This window comes from Tasmannia lanceolata, unplaced genomic scaffold (genome assembly GCF_043159265.1).
Source record: "Tasmannia lanceolata isolate RefF3 unplaced genomic scaffold, GAP_Taslan_0.1 ptg000018l, whole genome shotgun sequence".
NCBI lineage: Eukaryota > Viridiplantae > Streptophyta > Magnoliopsida > Canellales > Winteraceae > Tasmannia > Tasmannia lanceolata.
Genome location: NW_027518695.1, coordinates 10,667,046 through 10,686,948, shown reverse-complemented (window position 1 = coordinate 10,686,948; position 19,903 = coordinate 10,667,046). Strand labels below are relative to the sequence as shown.

Genomic DNA, 19,903 nt, shown 5'->3' with positions numbered 1-19,903 from the left:
CATTTTTAATTTTGCAAAAGAAGTCTTCTACTTTTTCCTTTATTTTCAAAATGAGTCTTCTAGTTGCAAATAGAGTCCTATCATTTGATTGAATTTTGAAAATCAAATCATGCTATCAATTTGTGGTCACCAAAATACCGAAGATGGATTGTTTTTTATTCGTAAAAGACCAAAATTTCTTCACATATGAAAATTACCTTGCAAAGAGACCAAATACTTTGAGGGTCGATGATAGTTTTGAATCAGAGGGTGTGGGAATATCATTTCTAGACATGTGAACATTCTTGGCCCATGCAATCGATGGGTGTGAAAAAATGGTCCCACCCTAACAAAACACGAGGTGCAAAATGGTGGGTCCCACCCTATACATGTGTGGGTGGAGATTGTGGGACCTACTCCATCAAAACACAGGGCGATGATAAACTCGCACCCCTTTAACATGAAAAAGTGTTAAAGTCTGCCACATCAATCCGCGTTAGAGGGGTGCGAATTATCCTACAGGGGGTGTGAGTTTATCATCACCCAAAACACAAGGCAAAATGGCGGGCCTGATACGATGCATGGGTTTAAGTTGAGTTGTTGGGACCCACTCTATCAAAACATATTATTTAGCATCACAGGTATTTGGGTCTTGTTTACAGAGTAATTTTCGTCTTTTAACTTGGAAGGGCATTTAGTTGATGAGCCAAAAACAGTCCACCGTGGGTATTGTAGTCACAAATTGATGGCACAACCTGATTTCCAAACATCACTTAGGCTCTGTTCACTTATTTTCCCTGGTATTGTTTTCTCTGGAAAACAGCCTTTTTTTCCCCTGACAAGACTTTGACAAGACAGAATTTCTGTGTTCACTTCTTTTCCAGGGAAAAATATTATCAGATGTAGAATTTCTTATTTAAAAGCTGAAAATGACGTGGAAATTGACTTTTTCCCTGTTACTTGAGATTTGGTTTCAGATGAAATATTGGAAAGAGGCTTTCCAAGAAAAACGAAGCCTTTTCCTTGACAGTTTCCTGGATTCCTTTTCCTTCTGCCATGTCACCTGGAAACCTTTTCCGGAGAAAAGAAGTGAACAGAGCCTTAAATGTGATGACACTGTTTGCAAATTGTCCAAAAAAGAAGACTGTTTTTGCAAAGAAAACACAGGAAAAGACATCTTTTGCAAATACCTCTCTTCTTTTTCTTACTCAGAGAGAGATTATACCACCTCGATTAATAGTGTGGCATGACAACAAGAGGGAGCCAAATTCACGAGAGTTCCCTGATTTGCAAGTAGAGATAGAATTTGCGGAAAAGCAAGACTTTCTTCCCACAGATACGGGAATGGAAGGTTCATTTAATCCCCACCTATCCTGCCTGCAGGCTATTAATGGTTTACTTACTCCCCTTTTGCTTTTCCCTTTTACTTCTCCTTATGCACATGGGTGTCAATGGACCCACACGGTCCAAACGACCCGAATGTTATTTTGATAGCAACTAGGCTCTTTTTTCTTTGAAAGGATAGCAACGAGCCCAAAATCTGATGGAACATCCTAGATCCGATTGAACTACTCCAATGCACAGTAATAGCCCGTGTTTTTCATTCATTTATGCTTTTTTATTATGGGTATTTGGTTACATTTAAATATCTGAGTCAAAATGAAAAATAACATTTCTGTTGAGAAAATCCGCCAGGCAAATCCGATCCGATCGTGTACAAATTAAATGAAAAGTAAAATAACACAAACAAGCCACAAGATGAACACCAAGATTTTACGTGGTTCGGGCAAGCTTACTCCACAGGCAAGAAACACGATCTTCCACTATGAGAAAAACAAAATACAAGGATTATAATGGATTAATATCAAACCTACAAACTCACAACCCTTTCTTTGCTTCCCTCAACCCAAGACCGTACAAGAGAACTTCCAGAAGTTAACCCAAGAGGAAACCCAAAGAGATCACCCAAGAGAAAAACCCACTTTCTTCTTCTCTCCTCTCTCTCTCTCTCTCTCTTCCTCTCTCTCTCTTCCTCTCTACCCTCTGAAGCAGACACACCCTAACAATTCTCGTGCCGCTTCCCACACCCTTGTCATGCAAAATAGGAAGACTTTATACAAGGTTTTCTAGAAACCTAAGAAGAACTCTTTCTATTTTTATTCTTTTGCTTTCCCGAAATAAGGCAACTTTTCCAACAATTTCATGTTCTAGCTTTTCATTCGGATGATTCTCCTCTTTCTCTTCTTACTTTTCCCAACCCTAAATTGTAGGTATTATAAGTAAGACCTAAGAGACTATGATTGGTGATTCTATTTGAAATGGATTGACACTTAAAAGTAAGATTTAAAAAGACTTCGAAGATGATCCAATCGATAATGAGGAAAAAGGGTCCCCAAGAATAGTGACATAAGCATTGGTAATGAATGGTGGCAGAAGCATAGGTGGATCCAATTCGACCGTTGACAGGCCAACATTTTCTCGGCTTATCTTCTCCACAAGTCCTTGGTTGTACAAAAGCCGGGATTTCCTAAGTTTTACTAAGGTCATGGGTGCCACGTTGGTTGCCATTAAAGAGGAATGAAATCTCTAAAGACCACCAAGGATGTCTCCAAGTTGTCTCCACTTGTGTGGTGCTTGCAAACTGCTATCAAATTACAACCTAACAATCCCCAAAAAGGTGGTTGTTTGGTTGGATTTTCTTGGGATTGATGTTCTCTCTACGTGTGTATATATTTATTATGGCTCCCTGTACTATTACTCTACGAGTTGACAACGAAACACTACTTACCATTACTTTACTATGTAACTACAAGGTAACTACAATGCTTGTCTCCTCCCTGTTGACTACTTACACCATTACTCTACGAGGCTACTACGTGCAACCAAACTGACAGAGTGGTGCTCCACAGACAAGAAAGCTTTTGCTTCTTATCTAAGATTTGCTCTTGGAGGCTGCCTATGCATAATAAAGGAGAAAATCAGAAAAATATATTTGGCAATCTAGTGTCTCATAATAAATCTCGAAGTGCAAGTTATCTTCATAGTTGATTACTTATACATGATCTTGTTGATCAGTTATACTTAATTAATTTTCAATGCCATCATCATCATTGTTTTCACCATCTTTGTTGATTTAACTATACTATCATTGTCATTGCCATTATCATCCGTCCTGATTTGTTCGATGTTTCCACGAGTTTAATTTACTACTATTATTGGGGCAGTGATATTCTCTCTCCCCCCCCCCCCCCCCCCCCCAACTAACAGTTTTCGTTGAAGGGGTGGAGAAGCAACCGTTAACTCCAAAAGCATAAAAGTTAATGATTTCAGTTAAAGGGAAGGGGAAAATAGCCATCGCGGGGGGGGGGGGGAGATATCACCGCGCCTGTTATTGGGGCAACATAATCTTATACAATTTTTTTTTTTTTCGTTTGTAGCATCAATCACCTTACCATGTGATACATTTATGGAGCAATTACCAATGGAGGACAAACATTAGGAAAAATTATCAACAAGACCCATGCTTTTCAAAAATTATCAACGAGGGACAAAATAGGTCTTGCAAGTAAAAGCTGGACGAAAATGCCCTTTGGCATTTACAACACGTTTTGACCATGTTTTTTCCTTCTTCCATCTTTTTTTACTTTTCCATTATCACCTTTTTGATTTTTTACCCTACTAGTCATCTTCCTCCTTGTTCAGCCACCATTGTTGCTGGCAAATCTTGAAAACTTGAATTTGAGTTCTTACCATCTATCTCTTTGTATTTAAGTTTTGTTTTTTCTTTTTTTTTTTAGGATTTTGCACTATTTTTCATTTCTCTATTTTTTATTTATCTTGTTTAGGGTTTAAGAGATTTGTATTTTAGGGCGAGTTCTATAGATAATGCATGGATGGCTTCACTCGCTTTTTTGGAAGACAAGTGGTTGTCTAAGAAAAAGTTGATGTAATACATGAATGGATGGCTACACATTTTTTTATTTACTTCATTTTTTTTTTTTTGTAATACAGAAATTGGGATGTAATACATGAAGCACATTTAATGAAAACAACATCCATTTCTTTTGTTATTTCTATCATGAGCAGAATTGTAATGTCATTAGAAGAGTTGCTATAGGTAGAGGGTTTTGTAGCAGAAGGGGTTTATCAGCTCTCTGGAAGGGGGTTAGTAACTCTCAAAAGTAATTACCAATTTTCGAATGGGCTTATCAAGTGCTTGAAAATTGGCCGAGGGTACTGGAGTTTGGAAGGGGGTTTTCAAGACTCTAGGATTGGAATTATCTAGTATAAAAAATGAGGTTACCAATTTTGGAATGGGGTGATCAAGTCCCTGAAAATTGGCCAAGGGTACTAGAGTTTTGGAAGTGGGTTTTCAAGTCTCTGTGATTGGGGTTATCTAGTATAAAAAATGGGGTTACTAATTTCTGAATGGGCTTATCAAGTTCTTGAAAATTGGCCGAGGGTACTGGAGTTTTGGAAGGGGGTTTTCAAGTCTCTTGGATTAGGGTTATCAAGTATCGAAATAGGGTTACCAATTTCCGAATGGGCTTATCAACTCCCTGAAAATTGGCGGAGGGTACTAAAGTTTTGGAAGAGGGTTTTCAAGTATTTGGGATTGGGGTTATCTAGTATCAAAATGGTGTTACCAATTTACGAATGGGCTTATCAAGTCCCTTAAAATTGCCCAAGGGTACTGGAGTTTTGGAAGGGGGTTTTCAAGTCTCTAGGGTTGGGGTTATCCAGTATCAAAATGGGGTTACCAAATTCCGAATGGGCTTATCAAGTCCCTTACGAACACGTTTTTACTTCCTGTTTTTTTTCACTCGTTCATTTTCACATTTTTTTTCTTTCTACCCTACGATTCATCTTCCTCATCCTCCATTGAAAGGGCGAAGGAGAAATGCAAAACGCTAAAACAAATGAAAACCAAAACCTAAATATTGAGAGATAGATGGGAATGAATACATGTTTCAAATTTTCGAGTTTTCCCGCCTCCAATGGTGGCTAAATGATGAATAAGATGACTGGTAAGGTTAAAAAAACAAAGTTGAAAATGAAAAAGTAAAAAAAAAAGAGGCAAAGAAGAAAGAAGAGGGAAAAGTGGAAAAGCAAAACGTGTTGCTTAAGAAAATGACATTTTCGTCCAGCTTTTAATGACAAGACCTCTTTTGTCTCTCGTTAATAATTTCTGAAAAGCATGAGTCCCGTTGATAATCCTACATTTATATTGTTGTCCGTAGTGACTGGTGAGGAGTCCAATTAGTTGATTTGATTGTTCTAGTGAGGTACCCAATGGATTGATTTGATTGTAGTATCAGTAATTGTTATCTCTGCGGGTAAATGAATGTTCTATCCCCGATTTACCCTCACGGGAACAACCCTGGAAAAAAACCGTTTTCTTGGTTAATTTAGCTATATTAACATAGGAGGATGCAGAAAGGCACTTTTAGAGTCAATGGTAAAAGGCAACTGATGATGCCCAAAGGGGCATAGGGGGCTATGTATGTGAGATCAAGATGGCTGATGATAAAGGACTACAAAAATAAGTGGGGAAGTGATATATCCACCCCTTTTCATTACTTGGGACACCCAAATATAGTGTATCTATGAGTGGCAGAGGACCAGACTTTCATCATGGGGGGAAGTGTTCAATGGCCCAGACATACACTGATTTCGGGTGTCCCAAGCAATGAAAAGGGGCGGATATATCACTTCCCAAATAAGTGGTTTAGCTTCTCGTGGTGGAACCCTAAACAAGGTTTGGTCAAAGATTAAGGGATCAAGGGCCTAAGATCATCCTATCAAAGTGATCTCAATGCCATTTAGATGGCCTTAATGTTGCCCTTTGGATCAATGGATCTGATCCACAAAAGATGGACCCAATATGGAAGGTATGTAAAAAGTGATTTTATTTTTGAATACACAGAAAGTAAGCTACTTTTACGATCAATGGCAAAAGGCAAGTCTTGACCACCATAGAAATAGTGCAGGGGGCTTCTAGGAGAGTAAAAAAGAAGAAAAAAGACAAATTAGGCAAAGGCACTTAGAGAACAATGGAACATGAAAACAACTGAGGATTGGCTCACTTTTGCATGTTAGGACAGCCTTGGAAGGTTCAGAGAACAATAGCGATCTAAGATTAATTAAATGAATAAGACAAAATCTGTTAAAAAGTGAGCGTCTGTGGCTGTCCTCAAAATTGCCTAGCAAATCACATTGTATTACCACCCTTTGATAAAGATGATGAAAAAAGACATCATTTAAGATGTATTCAAGCCATTAATTTCTGCACTTCTCAATCTTGCAAATGTTGATTATTTATTGCTCGCCTTAATCTAGCTTATCGGTTAACCCTTCGGCATTGGACTAGTGCCCACTGGATTGCCATGTGATGTCCCACCATATCAACAGTCCGAAATCTAATTGCTGAACTGAGATTTCAAAATGCATCTAATGTACATAAAAGTTGTGTTTATCGAGAGATCACCAATGGTGGAAATTCATGTATCTGCCGATGGAATTTACATCACTCTGCTGATTCGAGAATCAATGACGGCAACCTTGGAAGGTTCAGAGATTTCCAAGGCTTCTGCGAGTGAAAGGCGACGGTTTCCCCACATTGTCTCTGCCCACTTACTCATTCTTTCTCCTTCACCCTTTCTGTTCTGTTGAACACATAATAGTTCTGCATATCCACCTTCACAATGACCGTGAGACAGTGGCATCATAACCATAATAGTAAAACTATAAATTGAAGAAGAAAAATTAATGTAGAAATGTGTGCACTATATGCAATTATTTAAATAACTCGACAGTCATAATGGATTCGGAGTTTGAAGGTTCTTTGAGATAAAATAACAATGGAAGACGAAGTGCAAGACATGATGAAATTTTGAAGCAGCATCGGACTCCAAAACACAAACTCAAAATATCCAAACTTGGAAGTAGATTTCCAGAAATGCCTAGTGAATGTCACTTCAGGTGGGCATTTTATTTTTATTTTTTTGAATTGGAAAGATGGGCAGATTTCTTATACGGTTTAAGTTGGTAGGGGTGCGTAAGTGGTGTTTAGTAGTCATCAGAACCTCTTTACAAATTAAAAAATCCTTAATGCTGAAACTGAATGACCATATGCATTAGAAGAGGAACGTTTCTCTAAGTACTTAAATACTGGCTTTCAGATATCTACTGGTCTGCAAGATGATGAGATTTTACTCGTGCTGAAGAAGTTGTTAGAAACGGTAGAAAAATCAGTAAGGACCCGTTTGGATGCTGAGAAGATTTTGATTTGGATTTCTCACATTTGCAGCTCTTTTTGCATTGTGAATTGGATCCGGATCAAATTCTTGGATTTTCAAATCAGTGACTGACAGTGAAAAAAAATCAGATTTCCAAATATGCTGTGGAAATAAGTAACTGGAAATCAACAGATCTGGCATTTTCCTTCATCCTCTTTGCTCCTCAACCTCTCCCCTCCAGTAGAAAGTACCCCCTTCCCTCTCTGTCTCCCTCAACATGAGCTGGCAGATCTATTCATTTTATATTCAAAACTCAATTCCAAATCCAAATACAAAATATGAGGTATCCAAACGGGCCCTAAGTGCTTTTTCTTCGAGTCACTTTTAAGTTTTAAGCACTGAATGACTCCTTTTTTTTTAATAGTGACTTTTATGTACTGAATAACCTCTCATGTCATGTGATATTTTTTCAACGTTGCTTCAATGGAGTTCTACATTCACTGATCAAGATGATATGCATATGCAAGGAGAAGTGAACACTACCAGCCAGGACGTGTCAATCCTATGATAAAAGGCATCCTTCATCATGGTAATAGTTGTGTAGTCAATGACTACCAAATAAATAAATACACTCTTTTTGCAATTTTTTATTTAGCTGTTATTATAGGCTTCTTAATTCACAAATTTTATCAGCAGGTAATCAGAATAGTGTTTAATAAGGTGACGGGTGTCATTAACAAAACAAGGGAGTGAAATATTTATCCCTGTATGAAAAAAGTAATCAGAGTTATTGGTTCATGCAACAGGTTTTATAACAATAAGATGCTCGATCATACCTCTCGCAAGGGCCACTACATCTCTCCAATCCACCTGTGTATCCACAACTGCACCAAATGCACATAATAAAACAGTTGTGATCGCATTGAATACAAAAAACAACAATATGTTATCAGTAAGAGCAAATGGCGAACCTTCGGTCTCCAAGGATGGAGCTTTTAGCAAATCTAAGGCCCTTCTATAAAGTCCCTGCCAGATGATATTTAAAAAAAAACGATCAACCAAATACATAACCCGTATCAATACATATGACACAACTTTAAAGAACCCAAACTCCGTTTGCATGTGACAATTGAGCTTAGCCGATTGAAGAGACTCAGCGAGTTCACTTGGCCAAATCATGTAAGAAATATTTTGGAAAAGGATAAAAACATTAAAAAAACCTCACCTCTTGAATCACAAGAGAACTTGAATGCTCCAGCTTTCCTTTATGCCCGAACATGATAGCTATACAGGTTAAGATAAGCCCCACCTTCGGATGATTTGAACCTGAATGGGCCACAGAAACCCAGTATATACCCAACACATTCTTTAAATGAGAATCAAGCTAAATGCTGAATTTTTTTCTCATTTAATAAGTTCAAGCTGAAGTGACAAACCAAAATGCTCTTCTGCTTTTGTCAAAGCCTTCGTCAGTGTCTCCTCTGCATCCTGAAAATTTCTGAACTAAAAGGAAGGTTAGCACAACATAAATACGTTGATCACACTACTCAAAAGCTAATGGACATCTAACTGTCTGGTACACAGGAAATAATTTACTAAGGTTTATCGTGAGAATGAATGGGCTTTTACTAGTTCGACTGAGAAGATAGAATCATAGATAAGAGATGCATGAAATGTGACACTTTTAGCTACTCAAAAAAAAAAAAAATGTGTCACTTTTAAACAACCCAATACCTAGATTGACAACTACCCAGAGGGGACAGTGATAAGTATAGGAACAGGAAATAAGATCTTTAACAAACAAAACGTGCATCTGTTATCCACTGCATATTTTCAGTTTTCCTAGAGGGTTATCTTTTTTCTTTTTTTTGAAAGGTAAAGATTTTATTAGATTTACCAAGCAAAAAACAAAATCGGCTTGGGGAACAAGGTGTCCCCCGACAGCTAACAGCTGTGACAAATGTCAAACAGACAATGATACAGCCGAAACAAAGCAGCCCAAGCCCATCAATTCCTCCCCAAACCTAAGCCCAGCTTACAGCAGTTTCTATTGATCAGCGGAAAAAATCGCCATCCCCTCCATATCCACTCCTTCTTTAGCTAATGTACATGTGTCTTTATTAGCGGATCACCTCATATGCTAGAATTTAGGCGCAAGCACCACGACTAGGTCCCTGATTTCAGCAATGATGTACAATAGCTTCCACGACCCAACCGATTTGTTACTTTCCCATTCCATAATGTTTGATGAGTCACCTTCGACAACCAACAGCCAGGAGCCGTAGGTAGCAAATCATCACAAATCCCATAAAAGAGATATTGCCTCCGCCTCGTTGGAATCTCATACATTGGATGAACCTGAGAAGGATATATAATCGTTTGCCGGTTAGAATCATGGCCAATACCCGCATGCCTTGGATTGCCTTTTGAGCTCCCATCAAAATTCAGTTTGACCCGCCCAGTTGGAGGTGGCCACCACCTAGGCAACATTTTGGTTCACTTCTTCTTTTCTTTTTTTTTTAACAGTGTTACCTTCCAATTTCTAAGAATATCTCCCACAGTATAGCAAGGAGCATCTTCCACGAGGGTTATTTAGATTAGATCTTCCCTATCTTGTATGATAATATGGATATATAGGTTGGACTCATAAGCCAGCCAATTATTACGCACTCATTTATGGTATCATAGCCGTGTGACTCTCTTGAGATCAATCAAATCGATGCCATGGCCATCAACACTTTATGGTCCACCCTTACTCTGGTTGTCATTACTCTGGTTTGACAACCGCCAAATCTCTTCGACCATCACTCTGCCATCTCCGCTCATCTAGAAGATGACTACCCCCTTATTTATAGAGAATCCCCACCCTTACATTTAAATCCATACTACAAGGGCCCTCAAATTTTCAAATATTACAAGTTGAAGAAATTACAAGTAATGCCACTTAAGGCTTATTATATTTATGTCCCTACACTACTCTTAAGTAACAGAGTAGGCCCCTTTAACACATTCAAAAAAAAGAAAAGAAGGAAAGAGTAGACCCCTTCAACACTTTGGTAAGGACCCAGTCCTCATAATGTAATTGCACTCTTTCAGCCCTGCAATAGTCCATTGAATCTCAGCCTATAACCTGTTCCGAGTGAATACTACCATCAGTAAATTTGAAACGTTAATACCAAAATCCTGATACTTCAGCCCTATTCCACAACCAAGATCCTAGCTCATACACCTTTAGATCTGTCATAGAACCTCAGAATTTTAAACTACCTGCATATCTGCCCAAGGTCTACATATTGTTGTTCTATTACTTTTTGGATGACATCGTCCTCATTGGTAATAATTCCAATTACCAGCTTACCCATAAAAAAAATCCAGATTCATATCCAAATTCATTGATTCCATTAGTATTGAATGTGTGATGAAGGACCTTGGTCCTTTATGTCCTCAGCATAGAAGTCTTACACTCATCCAAGGGATATTTCTTATCAAAAAATAAACACACCACAAAACTTCTTCGAAAGGCTAACATGCTTGACTCTAAGCTGATTGCTGCCCCAATGATAGCTGGACATAAAACCACAACCTCTAGAGATGTACTCCAATCCCATATCATCAAGACAACTGGTAGAGTCCTTACAGTATATCTCGGCCAGACCTTTATTACAGTCTGAATTCAGTTAATCAACACACGCATGCCCTACGACCAATCATCTTCAAGAAATGAAATGAATAACTGTGCTGTCAAAGGGGCTATTCATTATGGCCTTTCTATTCGATCCATTGGTTATCTGATACTATATGGCTACAGTGATGCCAATTGGGTAGGTTGTTCCTTGACCAGACTATCTATAGGAGGCTACGGCATATTTATCGGTCTGTGTTTCTTGGAGTACCAAGAAACGGCTAAACATAGCATGGTCAAGCACAGAGACCAATTAGTGAGCGTTTTTTCGTTAAAAACATCCACAGGAAAACTCACATGTAAAACATATATCCTTTGAGAATTTAGTACCTTTCTAACGTGCGCAGCATTTCTTCTATACGACAACAAAAGTGTAACCTATATGGAATCCAGTCCATTTTTCATGCTGAACAAAACATATCGATATCGACTATCATTTTGTTCGTGAGAAAGTGACAGTCAAGTTTCTTCAAAGTCCACTTCACGCTGTCATTATTACAACTTGCAGATATCTTCACAAAGAGCTTAGCAGGAGAAAACTTGTTTCGACTACAAACAAGTTGGGGTGTTCGAAATGTTAACGGGTCTCTACCACGCCTAACGTCCCGCGATCCAGATAGCACGACCCCAAACATGGAACATTCACGACCCAGATCGCTAAAAATGGCGACCGCGTCGCCCTAACCAAAAAACTCGCATATCGATCTCTGCAAGAGGGAACATTCTAGTGGACAAGGGAAGACAAGTGCACACTAGCTTATTAATTTGGTCATTGATCATGCTTTTATGGCTTTATTTCATAACTAGATAGTTGATTTCTTTTAGGATTGAGTATATAATATATGCTATCCCTAATATTTTATCTTAAAAAAAAACATACAATATATGATGGTACTTTATTTAGTGATAATTTGAGATCTTCAAATTTTATATATTTTTGTTTGGAGCTGAAACTTTCTTTTTGAATAAATATGTATGACATACCCTCATCGTACTGCGTAGTAGGCTAACCAGCGTACCCCGTACCGTTCTCGTATTCACCCCATGCAAGTTGCAGGGGTAGGGTGCCAAAGATAGGAACAAGATATGAGATCTTCAATACACAAATCTTGTATTTGTTATCCACAGTCCATTTTCAGTTTACATCAGAGTTTTCCTCAGAGGTATCTAGATATCTAATCTCAAGCTTGTATTATAGTACAGTCATACAAATATATACTGAAAGAGGTTGGGCAAATAAGTTAGGCCAGCCAACTATCATCTACTCGTTTAAATAGTAATCATTGACGAAGACAGCAAAGTCTAAGCTTCTTTTAGAGAATCTAGCAACATTAACACTTGAATACCCACAGTAGTACAGCCTTAAAACTCATAGGGAAGAAGGATATAAAAACGTTACCCTGAATGTGTCGCCAGTTGTCCTAAAGCACACATGGCTCCCAATGAAACTTCTTCCGGGACCATATTGGCAGCTGCTAAAGCAGATGCTTCAGATGCCGGTACTTGAAGTGCCTTCTGGTAAAAGTCCTTGGCCAATGAAAAATTCCCGGTGGAGTGTAAAAATTCCCCGTGTGAAAGTGCAACATTCCCTGGAATTCGAGGAAATAGGAACTTGACTATAATCGACACATAAGATCGATATTCAACCATAATATGTTTGGTACCTGTAATCAAGGTTTTAAATTTCGGTTTCGGTCATAGTTGGTGGGTCATCCATTGTCTTTCAGCACGTGCGCAGATCAGCTAACGGTGAAGCGGATTGTTTCGCTAGGGAGGGGGTTGAGAGGGAGGTGCTGGAATTCTTTGATTTCCACCCTCCCTGAGGGTGCTTGTATTTTTTGCTTTTCTGTTGCTTTTTCTATTCTCCTTGTTCCTCTCTTTGGGTGACCTCCTTGGTCCTCCCTTTTAACTTATTCGATTGCCTTTAAAAAAAAAAAAATTCGGTTTCGGTCCCTACTGAAACCGTTTTTTTTTTTTTTTTCAATCATTTCGGCTGAAATTTTTAAAATTTCGGCCAAAATAACCAAATTTCAGCCGAAATCAAAACTGAAATCCGGAATTTACAGATTTCAGTCCCAACTGGCCGAAATTTAAAACCATGCCTGTAACAACTTACCAGAGCAACCTTTATCTGGCAATGAATCATTGTACTCGCATGCTCCAAAGCAAGAATCAGCTGATACAAAGCACCTCAGTAATAAGTCATTTTCCTACGAAAACATTCGAAATGCTGTAATGAGTGAAAAAAAAATAAGAGCAAGGACGGGTTTCGACCTGATTTGAGATTTCCTTGCACAAGATCAACTAGCCCTTTAATTGCTTTAGACCGAAGTTGCAAAAGTTCAAAAACATTGTCACCAACTGATGGCCTATTTCTCAACAGTTGCAATGATTTATCTGCGAGTATTGATGAAGTAACGTCCTAAACAAAAATGATCTTCAAATGAATCTAAATCCGTGGATGACAATAAAGCAGATAATTGTCAATACAAACCTGCCCTTTCACTAAATTTAGTCCTATAAGACCTTCCAAGGAAGCAACTGCAAGATGTTCAAAGGAAAACAAGAAAAATGTATTAATGATATGGCTCTAGGGAAGCAAGCCCTGTTCATAGTTTGGCATGGTCAGTACATTGAGAAAGCAAGAGGTTAAAAAAAAAAATGTTCGACCATTGCGATATGTGAGGAATACCCCTTGCAGCTATTTCGTGGATCGAATTCCAAGCAGACACATCTTGAGATATATTATCTTTTCATATAGTCATATATTGCATATCATTGAAAGAGAAAGGAAACTGTGCAGACGTCGTCATAAAAACCATTTAAGCGAAATTTGGGACTGATAGACTCATAGCCCAGAATAGTCAATTACATATGGAAAAAAAGGAATTGATGCGAGAAGTCTCTTGAAGAGGGGGTTGGGCATGAAGCTCAATGGTTGAGGCTTTGTTTCTCAACCTTGAGGTCGCAGGGTCGATCCCAGCTTACCTACCAAAAAAAGTCTCTTGAAGAGCATAAAAAAAAATAAAAATTTAGGCTTTATTCGCCTTTACGAAAGATCAAGAGGTACACTTTGACTCCGGCTAAAAGGGTAAAGGACTAAAGGTTTGTTTTTTCAAATCCGAGTTTTGACTCTAAATCCTTAGATCCTTTGCTGAAGCACTACTAAGCAAGTTACATGAGGAGACCGTTCCGAATGCTTATCCGATCCAGAAGTTCTAGCACAGAGAATAAGATGTTGCCCCCCCTCCCTCCTGTCTTGTACTTGGTCTTTCCCTCTTTGCTAATCCCCTCTAACGCGGGGTAGGTGGCGGCCAACGCAGGAGGAAGAAAGCTATCTTACCATAAGTACTTGATGCCCCCCCCCCCCCTCCCCCAAAAAAAAAAAAAAAAATCCGTACACATCTATTGATGTCTCGTTGCTCACACATAACACGTGGATCGGTGGATTTTTCATAGTTGGTGTTGTTGCACACCATTTTTATTGTAAGAGACTATTATCCAACTAGTCGATACAACGATCTATTAGATCGTGTCCTTACTCTTCCACACCCTATTAGTAAGGCACAAGGGAAACAAAAACCATGATTTGCTTTCTCGGGTATCAAATGTGAGCTACGGGCAATAGAACACCTTTCAGTAGTATCAATACAGTCACATGGAACGTAAATGCATGAATGTGATTTAAAAAAAAAAATTCGGAGAACATACTTTTGATCCATTGCTTAAACGACTGTTGCGCAGGATCGGGCATGACCAACACTTGATATAGACTAGGCGGGATGACTACAAAGCTACCCTGGTACGAAAGCTCACTCGACCAAACGAAAAAGAAGCGAAGACGACTACTAGTCCACAGGCAGAAGGACGACTGGCAAAAGTGTAAAGAGGACAAAGGACGAAAACCAAAGGTAAGGAAAGAAGAAGACTAACTACCTTTTGTTTGTTTTTTCTTTCCCTAATTACCAATTAACACTTAAGTTAGATTAAGTATGATCTATTCAGACCAATTTGAAATAAAAAGAAAGGTTTTTAAGAGATTTAAGACTTCGTGATTTAGGAACTTTTATTTCCTATACTTTGTTTTGTGATCTCTCTCCAAAACGGAATCAAAATCCGTCACTTCCGGAAAAAAAAATTTCATAAAAAAGATGCCTGTGCTGTGGAAAACTTTCTATTTGCACACTCCATTCTCAAAAAATTACAGGGGCTCTGCCCCAAAACCCCCAAAATAGGGGTGTGTTGCCCCCTGCAACCTCAGCACTGAGATAAACCCACATAACAGCTACAAAGTGCACCATCCAAATTTAATGATCAGTCACCAACTAAATATAACGAACTTGCACAAAAACATAGATTAGTATATATGATGGGTTATGACATTGTATTTGTTTTTTCTTTGAAAAAGTGAGGAATATATTATAAACTTACTAATCATTCACCTCTAACTATCTACTTTGTATTGTTTGGTTGATAGCTTCATATAGTGTATAGATGGTTGAATGAATATATTTTAGTGAAAATGAAGCAGACATTTTTTTTTTCTAAATTTTTTGTGAATTTTGAGTTAATTTTCAAATTTTAAATATTTTAAAATTATTTTCTTAGAAATCAGAAAATTTATGTGGCTTATGCCTCATGCCTCAAGAGAAAAAATGACCTGCCTTATTCCTTTGCCTCTAAAAAAACTGAACATCTTTCCCCACACCCATAAGATCTCAAGAGGGAATCTAAATCTTAGTAGAGAACCAAATATTTCTTTTCCCCACACCCATAACGAGATGGCAGATACTATTGTGAGGAAGTGAAGTTTCTGGAGTGGATTTGATTGGGAGCAAAGGGGAAAGTAAAACCCAACAATATTTCAGGAGATCAAGTGAAAATGATCAGCATACATGAAGATGACACATTTGAACAAAATAATTTCAAGATATTCACCGGGTTAATCGATGTGAAGTACTATAGAGTATAGACTTAAATTGTGTGTTAGCAGTCATGAATAGTACGAAACTCCATTGGCTTCATTTCTGGATTTTGAAGTCTATTCAAGCAGGCTTGATGCGCAAACTACATTCCAATGGAATTACAGACCAAACTTTAATATATTACTTATCTCTCTCTTTTAGAACTGAATCAAGCCCAATTTTGCCACACCTCTATGCAACCCAATTGTTTATTTTCAATTATACCCCAAATACATTGTTGCTTTCTTTGAAAGAACCCAATTACATAACATAAATTCTGAAATTCTGATAATAACCATTGATGCAAAAAGAAAAAAAAAATTGTGATTTACAAAAGAAGGTTCTCTTTTAATACCTCGTACGGACAAAGAAGAGCGTGGTAAATCAAGAACTTCCTGAAGTTTCTCCATGGCATCACTGAATTCCCCTCTGCCAAGCCAAGAACCATAGTCATAAGTGTCTAAGACACTAACATTTTTTTTTTGAAAAAGAAACTGATAACTTAAACCCCTTCGTTTTGATAGATACACACAACCCTTCCCAACCTTTCTGATAACATGGTAGACATAGCAAGTAAGACCATTCCCACAGCATCCTCACTTGAATCATCTACTCCTCGGAAATTAGAAAGACCTTGCTCCAATACCAGAAGAGCTTGTGCATATGATTCCCCTGCACGGTAATATAGAAATAATAATAATATATTGAAATGATTACATAAGAGGGGAAAAGAAATGAAAAGAAAAGAAAACACAGAAAGGAGAAAGACCTGATTTTTGGGATCTAGCGTGATGGAGAGCGTAATTGATGATTTGTAGAGCAACTGGGTGGGAATCAGGAGCGTTGGTCCCATATGATCGGACGGTTGATGATGAGGGAAGAGGGTTAGAAATGGGTTTGTGATGAGAATGGAGGAGGGCGGTTAGAGCAGATAGTGGTGCTGCTCTTTTTGCTCTAATGGCGAGACGGAGCATTTTGCTTCTTCTTCCTCTAGCAAATGAAGAATGAAAAACCCAAAAATAGGGGCTTTCAGAGGTTTTGCAACCGACTCATAAAACTCTCTGTTTTTTTAGGTCGCCTGTTGTTTGGATTGCAGGGAAAACATTTCCCGGGCAAAAAAAATCTTGGCAACTTTTTTTTAGTTTCCAACAGGGGGAATTGTTATACTTATGGCTTATTTAGTGGGAAATCATTATAAATTGAGGCCCTGTTTGGATTGCGGGAATTTTCGTGAAAGTTTTGGAAAGGAAAAATATTCCCAATTTGGGAATTGCTAGCGTCCATTGCATAGGGCATTTCGCAGCTTGTCTGTCACATGTCAGACCAGCCATCTCGTGCATGGAGACAAAAACTATTGTCTTTATTCACGAGGTGGCTGGTCTGACATGCAACAGACAAGTTGCGAAATGCCTTCTGCGATGGACTCTAGCAAATCTAGACCTGGCAAACGGGCGGGCCGGGCCGGATTTGACCCGGCCCGTACGGGTCCGGGTCAAACGGGCCGGGTCAAAGTGACCCGGAAAATTCTACGGGTCATTGACATTGGACCCGCACCCGGCCCGTACGGGCCGGGTCAACCCGCGGGTCACCCGGATTTTTGACGTATTTTTTAAGAGTGTTTTTTTTTTATTTAGGGATTTGCTAGCCACCTTCTCCTGGGCTATTTTTCGGCTTGTACGCCCTCCTTTGCTGCAAAGATTGGGTGAAGTACGGTTGGAGCAAAGGTGGCTAGCAATAAAGAGAATAAAGAAAAGTAATCATTATGGATTTTTGAAAGATTCTCTGAATTTATAAGTTTGAAATGAAATATTACCGCAAAAAGGTCAAAAGTAAAACAATTACATATAAAATATGACAATTACCGAGAAAACTACGGAAAAAGTAAAACAATAAAGAAATTATAAGAAAAAAACAGTCGTTTGCACTTTTTTTACGGGCACCCGCGGGTCCACCCGACCCGGCCCACTTTTGACGGGCCGGGTGGACCCGCGGGTCAATTTCTAACGGGCCACCAATAGGTGACCCGGACCCGTAAATTAAGGGCGGGCCGGGTGGACCCGCGGGTCCGGGTCACTTTTTGCCAGGTCTAAGCAAATCCCTTCTAATTTTTAGGACTTTTTTTTTCGCTTCCTAACTATAGTATTTTGGGCCTCATCTATGTTGGAGAAAATTTGGTGGTGGAGATGATGGAAAATAGAATTTGAGATGTTTCGAGGCGCGTTGTCATAATCGCCCCTACCAAGTGTGTGCAAGGGGAACAACGATTTCGCCCTCCATGATACAATGAAGCTAAGTGAATCTTTACTAATTGTTTGATGACGTTTTGCACTATACGGCAACAAACCCCGAACTTACCATTGGATTTAACAAGTATGTACGATACTAGTGTCTATTTTTTGAGAATAACAGCACGCTAGAAAGAAAACTTCAAAAGAAGGTTAAACTGATTTTTGGAAAGGCTTTAAGAGGCTGCTCATTTTATAGATGCCTTTTCACTTTGAATTGCACCTTTTGGTTGCACCCGATCATGATGGGTTGCTTATTTGGCAGTTAGATTGTGCCAAATCGCGATTCTATAGTCTAGATCGATCTTGGAGTGATTATTGATTTGAGTAATACCTCCGCCCTCCCCCGAAACCAAAGAGTCAGATTCGGAAAATTAGGAAACTAGCCCTGGGATTCTTCAAATCCGGTCATCTCCGTTAGAGGGGATTGGAGATATATGAGGTGAGCGCCACCTCATATAAGCTATATGAGGTGACACCTTAGGAACTCTATTCTCATATGTGTGTGTGTGTGTGTGTCTATATATATATATATATATATATATATATATGTGTGTGTGTGTGTGTGTGTGTGTGGTATGATTCGGGGGAAGCCCTTTTGTAATGTTCCTTTTTAGAAACATAGATCAAGGCTCGTCGTTTGTCATGTACAAGGGCCACACTTTTGGTTGTTCTCAAGAGGGCCTCCCTTACGGTGTTAATGTGGGTGTAAGCCAAGGGCCATCTTCGTGTGGGGCTCATTTGGTAGGACAACGACTAGTAGGAAGGCAAAGTTTTGGCCGTGTGGGGTACCTTTTCGTGTGTATAGGTATCATCTGTGGGCCGGATCATGTGGAGGTGGACCACTTATGGAGTCCATGGAGTTGGAGTCCCTTTCTAGGTTGTTGGCCAACTGGCCATCTAGCGTTCCAAGGGGCCAAGAGAAGTGCATCTGCTGGGATTGTCTCTGCCTTGGGTTAGAAATGATATCAACACCCTATCTCTTTTGATATATGCAACTGATCTTGAAATGAGGAAGACCACTATCTTGGTTCTATTACTTCCTTGGTGCTAAAATGATAGGGGCGCCCATTTGTGAGTGTGTCCATGTTGGACAAAAGCCATTCTTTTTTTGTCGTTTTCACTAGATCATTAGAATGATATTGGCACCCCTTTGGCCATTCTCATGGAGGGGCTGAAGTGATAATGGACACCCACATGACTTAGGGTTTTGCAAGTTCTATAAGTTATTCTTGCTAGGGGCTGTAATGTTTTTTATGCCATCTGAGTTTTAGGATATCTCTGTTCTTGGGAACAACTTGAGCTACTGAAGCCAACCAAGTGGACGTTAGTGCATCTTCTACTTGGATACAAATGCAGTGAGCATTTTCAACCTCTATCCACCACCCATTCCAATGGGCAGTGAGCCCTTGATCCGAGAACCATCACCCCCTATCCAACTTAATATTCTCCTTCCCTACATATTCTCTACAACCTCCCTCTATATAATCCCCCCACTCCTTTTTGTATTTTAATGAATCGGAATATGAAGAAATTAACATGGGAGTGCTCGTCTTTCATTTACTTCTTGCATTGTTGTGATGGCCTCTATGAACGGTTGTGATTGAATTCCATGAAAGATAGTGCTGTAATTGTGTGTTAAGTGGGGAGTGTTGTCATGTGTGATTATGCAAAATAGCCATGTTTGGTGAGAGAGATTAAGACCCTTCATTGAGGTTGAGGAAAAGGGTCATTACACCTTTGGAGCGATGAGTT

At 39.0% G+C, this 19,903-nt stretch overlaps 1 protein-coding gene across 2 annotated transcripts; it reads right to left on the bottom strand.

The window, feature by feature from the left end:
* Positions 1-6,178: 6,178 nt before the first annotated feature.
* On the bottom strand, positions 6,179-17,010 carry NDP1 (Tetratricopeptide repeat (TPR)-like superfamily protein). Of its 2 annotated transcripts, none has more exons than XM_077360466.1 (12): positions 16,633-17,010; positions 16,409-16,535; positions 16,219-16,292; positions 13,394-13,440; positions 13,174-13,321; positions 13,016-13,075; positions 12,299-12,488; positions 8,654-8,715; positions 8,443-8,543; positions 8,189-8,243; positions 8,054-8,101; positions 6,179-6,676 (listed from the first exon to the last, which is right to left on the bottom strand). In XM_077360466.1, exons 1-12 carry the CDS (start codon positions 16,835-16,837, stop codon positions 6,501-6,503), a joined length of 1,293 nt encoding a protein of 430 aa, XP_077216581.1. In that variant the 5' UTR covers positions 16,838-17,010; the 3' UTR covers positions 6,179-6,500. The 2 variants fall into 2 exon arrangements, with proteins under 2 accessions (XP_077216581.1, XP_077216582.1); XM_077360467.1 differs by having other exon boundaries at positions 6,179-6,664.
* Positions 17,011-19,903: the final 2,893 nt, after the last annotated feature.